The 13,292-nt window shown below is 46.8% G+C and overlaps 1 protein-coding gene across 2 annotated transcripts in view; it reads right to left on the bottom strand.

Annotated features, from left to right (window-relative positions):
* LOC140740560 (lysosomal phospholipase A and acyltransferase-like) overlaps positions 1-13,292 on the bottom strand; it is a 365,712-nt gene that overhangs the window by 314,597 nt on the left and 37,823 nt on the right. For both annotated transcript variants that reach the window (XM_073069819.1, XM_073069820.1), the window contains exons 4-5: positions 10,724-10,819; positions 8,072-8,296 (exon numbers count right to left, since the gene is read on the bottom strand). In XM_073069819.1, coding sequence (XP_072925920.1) covers positions 8,072-8,296; positions 10,724-10,819 — 321 coding nt within the window. The remainder of the gene's footprint in view (positions 1-8,071; positions 8,297-10,723; positions 10,820-13,292) is intronic.

Below are 13,292 nucleotides of genomic sequence, written 5' to 3'. Positions count from 1 at the left end.
CTTTCTGTTCGGACTGGTCTGTCTGTTCAGACTGGTCTGTCTGTTCGGACTGGCCTTTCTGTTCTGACTGGTCTTTCTGTTCGGACTGGCCTTTCTGCTCGGACTGGTCTTTCTGTTCGGACTGGCCTTTCTGCTCGGACTGGTCTTTCTGCTCGGACTGGTCTTTCTGTTCGGACTGGTCTTTCTGTTCGGACTGGTCTTTCTGCTCGGACTGGTCTTTCTGTTCTGACTGGTCTTTCTGTTCGGACTGGTCTTTCTGTTCGGACTGGCCTTTCTGTTCGGACTGGTCTTTCTGTTCGGACTGGTCTTTCTGCTCGGACTGGCCTTTCTGTTCGGACTGGTCTTTCTGTTCGGACTGGCCTTTCTGTTCGGACTGGTCTTTCTGTTCGGACTGGTCTGTCTGTTCGGACTGGCCTTTCTGTTCGGACTGGTCTTTCTGTTCGGACTGGCCTTTCTGTTCGGACTGGTCTGTCTGTTCAGACTGGTCTTTCTGTTCGGACTGGTCTTTCTGCTCGGACTGGTCTTTCTGTTCGGACTGGCCTTTCTGTTCGGACTGGTCTTTCTGATCGGACTGGTCTTTCTGTTCGGACTGGTCTTTCTGCTCGGACTGGCCTTTCTGCTCGGACTGGTCTTTCTGTTCGGACTGGTCTTTCTGTTCGGACTGGTCTTTCTGTTCGGACTGGCCTTTCTGTTCGGACTGGTCTTTCTGTTCGGACTGGTCTTTCTGTTCGGACTGGCCTTTCTGCTCGGACTGGTCTTTCTGTTCGGACTGGTCTTTCTGTTCTGACTGGTCTTTCTGTTCGGACTGGTCTTTCTGTTCGGACTGGTCTTTCTGTACGGACTGGTCTTTCTGTTCGGACTGGTCTTTCTGTTCGGACTGGCCTTTCTGTTCGGACTGGTCTTTCTGTTCGGACTGGTCTTTCTGTTCGGACTGGCCTTTCTGTTGGGACTGGCCTTTCTGTTCAGACTGGTCTTTCTGTTCGGACTGGTCTTTCTGCTCGGACTGCCCTTTCTGTTGGGACTGGTCTTTCTGTTCGGACTGGCCTTTCTGTTGGGACTGGTCTTTCTGCTCGGACTGCCCTTTCTGTTGGGACTGGTCTTTCTGTTCGGACTGGCCTTTCTGTTGGGACTGGTCTTTCTGCTCGGACTGCCCTTTCTGTTGGGACTGGTCTTTCTGTTCGGACTGGCCTTTCTGTTCGGACTGGTCTTTCTGTTCGGACTGGCCTTTCTGCTCGGACTGGTCTTTCTGTTCGGACTGGTCTTTCTGTTCGGACTGGTCTTTCTGTTGGGACTGGCCTTTCTGTTCGGACTGGTCTTTCTGTTCGGACTGGTCTTTCTGTTCGGACTGGTCTTTCTGTTGGGACTGGCCTTTCTGTTCTGACTGGTCTCTCTGTTCGGACTGGTCTTTCTGCTCGGACTGGTCTTTCTGTTCGGACTGGTCTGTCTGTTCGGACTGGTCTTTCTGTTCGGACTGGTCTTTCTGCTCGGACTGGTCTTTCTGTTCGGACTGGTCTTTCTGTTCGGACTGGTCTTTCTGTTGGGACTGGCCTTTCTGCTCGGACTGGTCTTTCTGTTCGGACTGGTCTTTCTGTTCGGACTGGTCTTTCTGTTGGGACTGGCCTTTCTGCTCGGACTGGTCTTTCTGTTCGGACTGGTCTTTCTGTTCGGACTGGTCTTTCTGTTCGGACTGGCCTTTCTGTTCGGACTGGTCTTTCTGTTCGGACTGGTCTTTCTGCTCGGACTGGCCTTTCTGTTTGGACTGGTCTTTCTGTTCGGACTGGTCTTTCTGTTCGGACTGGTCTTTCTGTTCGGACTGGCCTTTCTGTTCGGACTGGTCTGTCTGTTCGGACTGGTCTTTCTGTTCGGACTGGTCTTTCTGTTCGGACTGGCCTTTCTGTTCGGACTGGTCTTTCTGTTCGGACTGGCCTTTCTGTTCGGACTGGTCTTTCTGTTCGGACTGGTCTTTCTGTTCTGACTGGTCTTTCTGCTCGGACTGGTCTTTCTGCTCGGACTGGCCTTTCTGTTCGGACTGGTCTTTCTGCTCGGACTGGTCTTTCTGTTCGGACTGGCCTTTCTGTTCGGACTGGTCTTTCTGTTCGGACTGGTCTTTCTGCTCGGACTGGTCTTTCTGCTCGGACTGGTCTTTCTGTTCGGACTGGCCTTTCTGTTGGGACTGGCCTTTCTGTTCAGACTGGTCTTTCTGTTGGGACTGGTCTTTCTGCTCGGACTGGTCTTTCTGTTCGGACTGGTCTTTCTGTTCGGACTGGCCTTTCTGTTCGGACTGGTCTGTCTGTTCGGACTGGTCTTTCTGTTCGGACTGGCCTTTCTGTTCGGACTGGTCTTTCTGTTCGGACTGGTCTTTCTGTTCGGACTGGCCTTTCTGTTCGGACTGGTCTTTCTGTTCGGACTGGTCTTTCTGTTCGGACTGGTCTTTCTGTTCGGACTGGTCTTTCTGCTCGGACTGGTCTTTCTGTTCGGACTGGTCTTTCTGTTCGGACTGGCCTTTCTGTTCGGACTGGTCTGTCTGTTCGGACTGGTCTTTCTGTTCGGACTGGCCTTTCTGTTCGGACTGGTCTTTCTGTTCGGACTGGCCTTTCTGTTCGGACTGGTCTTTCTGTTCGGACTGGTCTTTCTGTTCGGACTGGCCTTTCTGTTCGGACTGGCCTTTCTGCTCGGACTGGTCTTTCTGTTCAGACTGGCCTTTCTGTTCGGACTGGTCTTTCTGTACGGACTGGTCTTTCTGTACGGACTGGTCTTTCTGTTCGGACTGGTCTTTCTGCTCGGACTGGCCTTTCTGTTCGGACTGGCCTTTCTGCTCGGACTGGTCTTTCTGCTCGGACTGGTCTTTCTGTTCGGACTGGCCTTTCTGTTCGGACTGGGCTTTCTTTTCGGACTGGTCTTTCTGTTCGGACTGGCCTTTCTGTTCGGACTGGTCTTTCTGTTCGGACTGGTCTTTCTGTTCGGACTGGTCTTTCTGTTCGGACTGGTCTTTCTGCTCGGACTGGTCTTTCTGTTCGGACTGGCCTTTCTGTTCGGACTGGTCTTTCTGTTCGGACTGGTCTTTCTGTTCGGACTGGTCTTTCTGTTCGGACTGGTCTTTCTGTTCGGACTGGGCTTTCTTTTCGGACTGGTCTTTCTGTTCGGACTGGTCTTTCTGTTCGGACTGGCCTTTCTGTTCGGACTGGTCTTTCTGTTCGGACTGGTCTTTCTGTTCGGACTGGCCTTTCTGTTCGGACTGGTCTTTCTGTTCGGACTGGTCTTTCTGTTCGGACTGGTCTTTCTGTTCGGACTGGTCTTTCTGTTCGGACTGGGCTTTCTTTTCGGACTGGTCTTTCTGTTCGGACTGGTCTTTCTGTTCGGACTGGCCTTTCTGTTCGGACTGGTCTTTCTGTTCGGACTGGTCTTTCTGTTCGGACTGGTCTTTCTGCTCGGACTGGCCTTTCTGTTCAGACTGGCCTTTCTGTTCGGACTGGTCTTTCTGTTGGGACTGGTCTTTCTGTTCTGACTGGTCTTTCTGTTCGGACTGGTCTTTCTGTTCGGACTGGTCTTTCTGTTCTGACTGGTCTTTCTGTTCGGACTGGTCTTTCTGTTCGGACTGGTCTTTCTGCTCGGACTGGCCTTTCTGTTCAGACTGGCCTTTCTGTTCGGACTGGTCTTTCTGTTCGGACTGGCCTTTCTGTTCGGACTGGCCTTTCTGTTCGGACTGGTCTTTCTGTTCGGACTGGTCTTTCTGTTCGGACTGGCCTTTCTGTTCGGACTGGTCTTTCTGCTCGGACTGGTCTTTCTGCTCGGACTGGTCTTTCTGATCGGACTGGTCTTTCTGTTCGGACTGGTCTTTCTGTTCGGACGGGTCTTTCTGTTCGGACTGGCCTTTCTGTTCGGACTGGTCTTTCTGTTCTGACTGGTCTTTCTGTTCGGACTGGCCTTTCTGTTCGGACTGGTCTTTCTGTTCGGACTGGTCTTTCTGCTCGGACTGGTCTTTCTGATCGGACTGGTCTTTCTGTTCGGACTGGTCTTTCTGTTCGGACGGGTCTTTCTGTTCGGACTGGTCTTTCTGTTCGGACTGGTCTTTCTGTTCTGACTGGTCTTTCTGTTCGGACTGGTCTTTCTGTTCGGACTGGCCTTTCTGTTCGGATGGGTCTTTCTGTTCGGACGGGTCTTTCTGTTCGGACTGGCCTTTCTGTTCGGACTGGCCTTTCTGCTCGGACTGGTCTTTCTGTTCAGACTGGCCTTTCTGTTCGGACTGGTCTTTCTGTACGGACTGGTCTTTCTGTCCGGACTGGTCTTTCTGTTCGGACTGGTCTTTCTGCTCGGACTGGCCTTTCTGTTCGGACTGGCCTTTCTGCTCGGACTGGCCTTTCTGCTCGGACTGGTCTTTCTGCTCGGACTGGTCTTTCTGTTCGGACTGGCCTTTCTGTTCGGACTGGGCTTTCTTTTCGGACTGGTCTTTCTGTTCGGACTGGCCTTTCTGTTCGGACTGGTCTTTCTGTTCGGACTGGTCTTTCTGTTCGGACTGGTCTTTCTGTTCGGACTGGTCTTTCTGATCGGACTGGTCTTTCTGTTCGGACTGGCCTTTCTGATCGGACTGGTCTTTCTGTTCAGACTGGTCTTTCTGTTCGGACTGGTCTTTCTGTTCGGACTGGTCTTTCTGCTCGGACTGGTCTTTCTGTTCGGACTGGCCTTTCTGTTCGGACTGGTCTTTCTGTTCGGACTGGTCTTTCTGTTCGGACTGGTCTTTCTGTTCGGACTGGTCTTTCTGTTCGGACTGGGCTTTCTTTTCGGACTGGTCTTTCTGTTCGGACTGGTCTTTCTGTTCGGACTGGCCTTTCTGTTCGGACTGGTCTTTCTGTTCGGACTGGTCTTTCTGTTCGGACTGGTCTTTCTGTTCGGACTGGTCTTTCTGTTCGGACTGGTCTTTCTGCTCGGACTGGTCTTTCTGATCGGACTGGTCTTTCTGTTCGGACTGGTCTTTCTGTTCGGACTGGTCTTTCTGTTCGGACTGGTCTTTCTGTTCGGACTGGTCTTTCTGCTCGGACTGGTCTTTGTGTTTGGACTGGCCTTTCTGTTCGGACTGGTCTTTCTGTACGGACTGGTCTTTCTGTTCTGACTGGTCTTTCTGTTCGGACTGTTCTTTCTGTACGGACTGGTCTTTCTGTTTGGACTGGCCTTTCTGTTCGGACTGGTCTTTCTGTACGGACTGGTCTTTCTGTTCGGACTGGCCTTTCTGCTCTGACTAAGTAGCCTTTTTCTGTGCTGTGTGAATTCTGTTATTCAATATAACTGTTCAGATTAAAGAACAGAAACACTTCATTTTGATTGTGGCCACAGAGGCTTACCCGTCTTTGAGCTGTGTGCTGCTTTGGACGTGATTGGCAGACTATCCTGAACTGTCACTTGTTAGAAAATAAACACACAATATGCTGGAAATACTAGACAGGTCATGCAATATCAGCGGAGAAGCAGTTTCATAAAAGTTGAGAAACAGTTTAAAGTTCCATTTTTGAGTCCTTTCATCAGAATTAGGAAAGGCTTAAGATCCAGAGCAAAAGAGGGAGAGGGTGAGAATGCAAGTGGAAGACAGTGAAGTGGGAGATGACAGGAGTGATGATATCATAAAGACAGTGCAAACTGAATGAGGGGAATGGGACAAGTATGAGGAGATTCAAATGAAGGAAGGGTGATTGTTGGAGTCTGCCATGGTAGTCAAAGACCCGATGTCTCTGAGTCTAGGTCAGATGGAGGCTGGAGGTCAAAGATGATGACCTGTCCTGGGGTCAGAGGACAGGCCATCTGTGTGGGTGGGTGGGAGGAATGGGTATTGTTTTGCTGTTCTTTTGTTGCTTGTGTCTGTTGAACATTGTGGGTGTGTCATATTGCCACTGGAATATCTAGCAACACTTGCGGACTGGCTCAGCACATTCTTTGGTGTGTTGGTCTTTAATGCAAATGATGCGTTTCACTGTATATTTTGATGTACATGTGATAAATAAAGATGAATCTTGACTCTACTGGAATGCTGATTATTGGAGAGCACGGAAGGCTGTGCACCTGAAGGTGAGGTGCAACTGCTTAACGTTAGGCTAGGCTTTGCCTGGATGGTGTAGAGGGCCCAAGTAGGTGATAGTAAAATACTGTTGATATTTGATGACCAGATGCCTAGCATCAAAACTGCAGGTAGAATGTGGATTCTTTAAATCTATCACTCAGTCTGCAGTTATTTGCTCTCCAGTAGAGGGACCATGACCAAGTACAGTTTATTTGGTTACCTTCTGTCCTTATGCATTCATGGCAATAATATTTTTCTGCCAGTGTTCCAGCATTCACCTATTCAGTTTTATCAATGCTCTTGAAAAATAAAAGAAGTTTTAAACCTATCTCACTGAAGATGAAAATTTCCAAATGGGTTGGACATGGTAGCATTTTGTTTCTCTGCTGATTGTGTCCAAGTCCCTAAGGTCAGTGCTCCCTGGGTGAGGGAGTAGACCAGGTTTAAAGCTCATTGTACACAATGTTCTAGATTTAGAGTGCAGATGAGATAGTGGACTTGGCGGCATGACTCAGAGAAAGTAAATTAAACTTTGAAATTGTTAGTGGCCTGATCTAAATCACAGTAGCGCAGTGGTTAGCAAAACTCTATTACAGCTTGTGGTGTCAGAGTTCAGAGTTCAATTCCAGTGTCATCTGTAAGGAGTCGGTACATTTTTTCCCATGACACGTGGGTTTTTCCCCAGGCGGTCTAACCACGTACCAGTTCGTAGGCTAATTGGCCATTGTAATTGTTCTGTGCTTAGGCTAGGGTTAACTAGGCGGGTTGTTGTGAGAGCCTGTTCCACACTGTATCTCCAAATAAATAAATAAAATAAATAAATAAATAGCAATTAAAATCAGATGGTTCATCTAACAGGCAAGTAAGTTTGGCTTTTTACCAGGAAGTTAAATGGAAAATCTGACTAAGTAATAACAGCACCCACCAATGTCTATAGCAAACTGGGGGGGGGGGGAGTGGGTGGAGGTAGATATTTGCTGCAGTCTTCAGGATATCCAATCAAAAGGGCAAAGTACTTCTCAGCGTTAGTGCTAGAGTATTCCTCCCCAGAGGAGAAAGTTAACCCTAGACCACTGCACTCTGGAAGGTTCTCATTCTTCTGTAATTGTCCGAGTTTCTTGTAAATGCAGAAAGACTGGGCAAGAGCAACACAGTGTTATAAAGCCCATTCTCATAGTCAGTAAATAACTCAGGTTTGAGAGTTAAGGCTTCCTAATGGTTGATGAATCCTCAATGGTTTCTGCCTATTGATAGCAAAGTAGCAGAGTGGAACACTCTCACCACAACACAAGGAAGCTGAGACAATTACTAGTGCCTGCTTGCACACGCTCTGCCAGATAGCATCGCCGCTATTTCACACTGTGTCACATAGCTGGGTTCAATCCTGACCTTGGGTTAACTGTGAGTGGTGTAAGATTAGTATAAATGAATGGTTGATAGTTAGTATGGACTTGGCAGGCTGTAGGGCTCTATGACATGAGACTTGAGTAGAAGAGAAAGCCTAACGATGCAAAAGCCCAATTAGAACTTCAAACCCGTGTTCTGCCACTTTCAATTACTTTTTACTTTAAGCTGTGATAGACACCTGGTACATTTTAATTTCCATCATTCTGTTCAGCAAGGCAAGGTTGCAGGAATCGCTTGCATTGATCTCATACCACCACCAAAACAGATATTCCTATCATTGTTATACCTGTGACTGTGGGGTCTCTTCCTCACAAATCATTCACTACAATGACATTTTTAAAACACTGCAGATGCTGGAAGTCTGAAATAAAATGTTTCTCTTTCCACGGTTACTGCCTGAGTGTTTCCAACCTTTCCTAACTCATTTCCAAAGTGCAACAACAGATGTCCTGAGATTAAAAGAGCTGAGATAACTTTTTTCCTTTCATAAACAAAAAATGATTTTCACTATTTTGTACCTCTCATAACATCAGAGAAGAAATTTAACAGGTTTTAGTAATTTATTATCATCTCCAGCAAAGAATGAAAATAAAATAAATGTACTACAGATGTGGGTACCTGAAGCAAGCACGGCGAGAGATTTCACAGTTCCACCCCATGGAGCCCCCAGTGAAATGAACGAATGGACGAACTTGTCTTTCCACGCTTGAGGCTGTTGGTGCAGGAAGTGGGAGATGTAGAGGTTCCCCATACTGTGTCCCAGCAGGAAAACGGACTTCCCATATGTCATGTACATCTCCTCAATCAGCTCCTTCAGTTTGTCAAAATACTCTTCTTGCTCATCTGTCAAAGGAAACGTGCCAGGTATTAAAGCCATGGGACACTTGTGCTGCCACGTACTGTGTCAGCATAAGGAGAGGACAAACTTTACATCAATTGCTCTTCATCCCATGAGTCACCAGACGCACTCACAGATCGGTTGCTGTGCCCAAACTTCAAGTAAATAAATCCCACCTGTAACTGGACCAGAAGGCTGAACCGTTTTCTGTTTATGGTCTTGGGTTTACATCCACAGGGTGGCAGAGTAGTGATGAGGTTAGCCCAATGCTTTACAGTATGCCAGCTATAAAGCTGGGCTTCAATTCCCCCTGCTGTCTGTGGGGAGTTTGCACATTCTCCCGTGACCATGTGGGTTTCCTCTGCGTGCTTCAGTTTCCTCCCACATTCCTCAGAGGTAGGGGTTAGGGGGTAGTAGGTTGTGGGCACTGGAAGCATGGCAACCCTTGTGAACTGCCCTCAGCACATCTTTGACACAAGTGACACATTACACAGTGCAGTGTGTTTCAATGTACATATGACAACTAAAGCAAATCTTTGAAGTCTCTTTAACCTTTACTATCAATAAGGTTACTTGATAGCAATTGATTCATCTAATAGTTTTCCGCAAAAAAAAATTCATCCAACCCTATTCTGAGGCAAAATTTGTGGTGAAGATCTTGATGGAGGACTGAAAGTGAGAGCCCAGCACGTGGATGGGTAGATGGAAAATGAGAGCATAAGAAGCGGAACGCAATATGATCTTCTCCCTTGATGTTCTTCCAGTCTCCCTCCTTATAATCTTCTCCCATCTACTGATATGTCCTTAAACTCTCATGTAATCCTCTCCCAAGATCAACCTCCCAATCTGCCTCCCTTAATCGTCTCTCTACCTACTCATATATTTCCAAATTCCCACTGCAATCCTCATCTGCTCTTTCTCTCTAACAATCCTGCTCTACTGACCGATACCCACAAACATATCTCCATGATACTTTACTTCAATCTCTCTCCACCTCCATGCCCATAATCCTGTTTCACCAATTGGTATATCACCTATCTGTGTCTGTAATCTTCTCCCCAATCTCCCCCATCATCCTCAATATTTTCATGAAATTGTCCCCCAATTGCCATTGTGAACTCCCTCCCACCTTCCTGCCAATAATCCATCATAACTTGTCCCCAAATCATTCTTCCAATCCCTTCACAAGCAGGAGACAATCTGCAGGTGCTGGAAATCCAAGCAACACACACAAAATGCTGGAGGAACTCAGCAGGCCAGGCAGCACCTATAGAAAAGAGTACAGTTGACATTTTGAATAGGGGCCATGGAAGAAAGAAAAGGGGGAGGAATACCAGAGGGAGCCAATGAGCAGCCAAGGAGATACTACACGCCTATGATCCGTCCGCCAGTAAACATGGGATCTCCTAGTGGCCACCCTTATCTCTCACCTTATCTCCTTGCCTGCCCATTGCCTCCCTCTGGTGCTCCTCCCCCCCCCTTGTTTCTCTTACATAGCCTCTGTCCTCTCCTATTAGATTCCCTTTCTCCAGTCATGTATTTCTTTCAACAATCAACTTCCCAGCTCTTTACTCCACTCCTCCACCTCCTAGCTTCATCTGTCTCTTTGTGTTTCTCTCTCCTCTCCCCCTCACCTTTTGACTCTACTGCTGTCTCCAGTGCTGCTGAAGGGTCTCAGCCCGAAACGTTGATTGTACTCTTTTCCATAGGTACTCCCTGGCCTGCTGAGCTCCTCCAGCATTTTGTGTGTGTTGCTCCCAATCCCTCACTTGGTTCGCTTCTGTTTGGCCTCTCCCCATCTAGACTCCAACTCCCTTCTCTGTCCCTCTGCTCTCTCCCACCCTCCAGTTCAGGACCTCCACACCCTGTCATCATGGGATTTGCAGAGGAAAGGATTAATCATACCCTCAGGGACTAAACTACTGCCGCCTTTAGTTTAATTGGTTTGTGGAGTTGAATATGGAAGCCCAAGAGACCATGTACCATTCCCCTCCAATAAATGAAGACACATCATAGAAATCCTAGTGCTTGGCCTCCTCAAAGCCGGGAGATGCTGTGCTGTACTAACTGGAGAAAATGTTTCCACTGGCACAAGAATGAAGAACAAAGGACACAGAATTCACATAATGGGCAAAAGAATGAGAGAAGAAATGAGGATGACTGTTAAATGCAGCGAGTTGTTCTCGGTCTGAAATAATCTTCAGAGCAATGTCTAAAAATACCTCAATTATGAGCAGCAAGGTATGGGGAGGAAAGGGGAATGGGACAATTCAACAACTGTTATAAAAGGTTAGCACAGCACTTGGCTGAACGGCCTATGTTAGTGCTGGCACCAAAACTCGCCTTTGAAATTTTCCTGTTACTCTTTTTTACCTGGTCCCCATTTTAGGTGTGAACGTAATGGTTATCAACACATCGTTATCTCTACTTACACGGTGCCACTCTCCAGTCATAAGGAGCCGCTCGAACAGTCTCATCACGAGTGTAGCCCATGTTTACCAAGAACTGCACCAAGGTGTGAAAATATCCTGCCAAAACAAAAGTGCAGTTTTTTCAAAAGCCTAAATTTCCAGAATAACTAATACATTGCAGGCCAATAAACACGGAAGGAAGCTGTCAATGGGCATTGGGTTAAGGTAAAGGATTTAGAGGAAGAATTTCTTCATCCAGCGTTGGTTGAAATCTGCAGCACACTACCCGAGAGGCAGGTTATCTCACAACAACTTGAAATGCCAAGACACAGAGGAGCACAGATGGACTGCAGGAAAATGGAATTGGCATAGAATTAGTATAGTATAGATGGTTACTCCACTGTTAAGGACTCCCATAATCTTGTTCTCATTGTTACCACAAGGGAGGAGGTACCGGAGCCTGATTCAATGGTTAAGGAACAGCTTCTTCTCTCTGCCATCTGATTTCTGAATGGACATTGAACCTATGAACACTACCTCACTATTTTTTTTAATTTTTGCACTACTTATTTAATTGAACTATTATATATATATATTTACTGAAATTCGCATTTTTGCTATTATTATGCACTGCTGCCAGAAAGACAACAAATTTCATGATATTTACCGGTGATATTAAACCTGATTCTGATTCTGAGTACTGACATAGTGGATTGAAGGTCCTATGTCTAAGCCAGTGGCTCGTTGACTCTCAATAATTTATGAAATTCAATGCAAGGTTACATGATGGACACCTGCTCAATGGTAATATTCCCCCTTGAAAATTTTAATTCCCTGAAAGCAGAATTTGTTGTGCTATAATTTATTTCATGCCTGGCTTTACATTAAGATGCCTGCCTCAGACTTTGATCGTTTCCCTTCAGTTGCCTGATATGGAGCAGTAAAATGGAGGAAGAACCCTGGTCGGCTATGATCTGGGTAAATGGTGGTCCCCTCTAGTTCTGATGTTCCTAAACATAGAAACATAGAAAATAGGTGCAGGAGTAGGCCATTCGGCCCTTCGAGCCTGCACCGCCATTCAGTATGATCATGGCTGATCATCCAACTCAGAACCCTGTACCTGCCTTCTCTCCATACCCCCTGATCCCTTTAGCCACAAGGGCCATATCTAACTCCCTCTTAAATATAGCCAATGAACCGGCCTCAACTGTTTCCTGTGGCAGAGAATTACACAGATTCACCACTCTCTGTGTGAAGAAGTTTTTCCTCATCTCGGTCCTAAAAGGCTTCCCCTTTATCCTTAAACTGTGACCCCTTGTTCTGGACTTCCCCAACATCGGAAACAATCTTCCTTTATCTAGCCTGTCCAATCCCTTTAGAATTTTATACGTTTCAATAAGATCCCCCCTCAATCTTCTAAATTCTAGTGAGTATAAGCCTAGTCGATCCAGTCCTTCTTCATATGAAAGTCCTGCCATCCCAGGAATCAATCTAGTGAAACTTCTTTGTACTCCCTCTATGGCAAGAATGTTTTTCCTCAGATTAGGGGACCAAAACTGCACACAGTACTCTAGGTGTGGCCTCACCAAGGCCTTGTACAACTGCAGTATAACCTCCCTGCTCCTGTACTCAAATCCTTTTGCTATGAATGCCAACATGCCATTTGCCTTTTTCACCGCCTGCTGTACCTGCATGCCCACCTTCAATGACTGGTGTACAATGACACCCAGGTCTCGTTGCACCTCCCCTTTTCCTAATCGGCCACCGTTCAGATAATAATCTGTTTTCCTGTTCTTACAACCAAAGTGGATAACCTCACATTTATCCACATTAAATTGCATCTGCCATGAATTTGCCCACTGACCCAACCTGTCCAAGTCACCCTACATCCTCTTAGCATCCTCCTCACAGCTAACACCGCCGCCCAGCTTCGTATCATCCGCAAACTTGGAGATGCTGCATTTAATTCCCTCGTCTAAATCATTAATATATATTGTAAACAACTGGGGTCCCAGCACTGAGCCTTGCGGTACCCCACTAGTCACTGCCTGCCATTCTGAAAAGGTCCCGTTTACTCCCACTCTTTGCTTCCTGTCTGCCAACCAATTCTCTATCCACATCAATACCATACCCCCAATACCGTGTGCTTTAAGTTTGCACACTAATCTCCTGTGTGGGACCTTGTCAAAAGCCTTTTTGAAAATCTAAATATACCACATCCACTGGCTCTCCCCTATCCACTCTACTAGTTACATCTTCAAAAAATTCTATAAGGTTCGTCAGACATGATTTTCCTTTCACAAATCCATGCTGACTTTGTCCGATGATTTCACCTCTTTCCAAATGTGCTGTTATCACATCTTTGATAACCGACTCTAGCATTTTCCCCACCACCGATGTCAGACTCACCGGTCTATAATTCCCCGGTTTTTCTCTCCCTCCTTTTTTAAAAAGTGGGGTTACATTAGCCACCCTCCAATCCTCAGGAACTAATCCAGAATCTAAGGAGTTTTGAAAAATTATCACTAATGCATCCACTATTTCTTGGGCTACTTCCTTAAGCACTCTGGGATGCAGACCATCTGGCCCT

Source organism: Hemitrygon akajei, chromosome 17 (assembly GCF_048418815.1).
Source record: "Hemitrygon akajei chromosome 17, sHemAka1.3, whole genome shotgun sequence".
Classification (NCBI taxonomy): domain Eukaryota; kingdom Metazoa; phylum Chordata; class Chondrichthyes; order Myliobatiformes; family Dasyatidae; genus Hemitrygon; species Hemitrygon akajei.
This window is presented reverse-complemented; position numbering and strand designations above follow the sequence as displayed.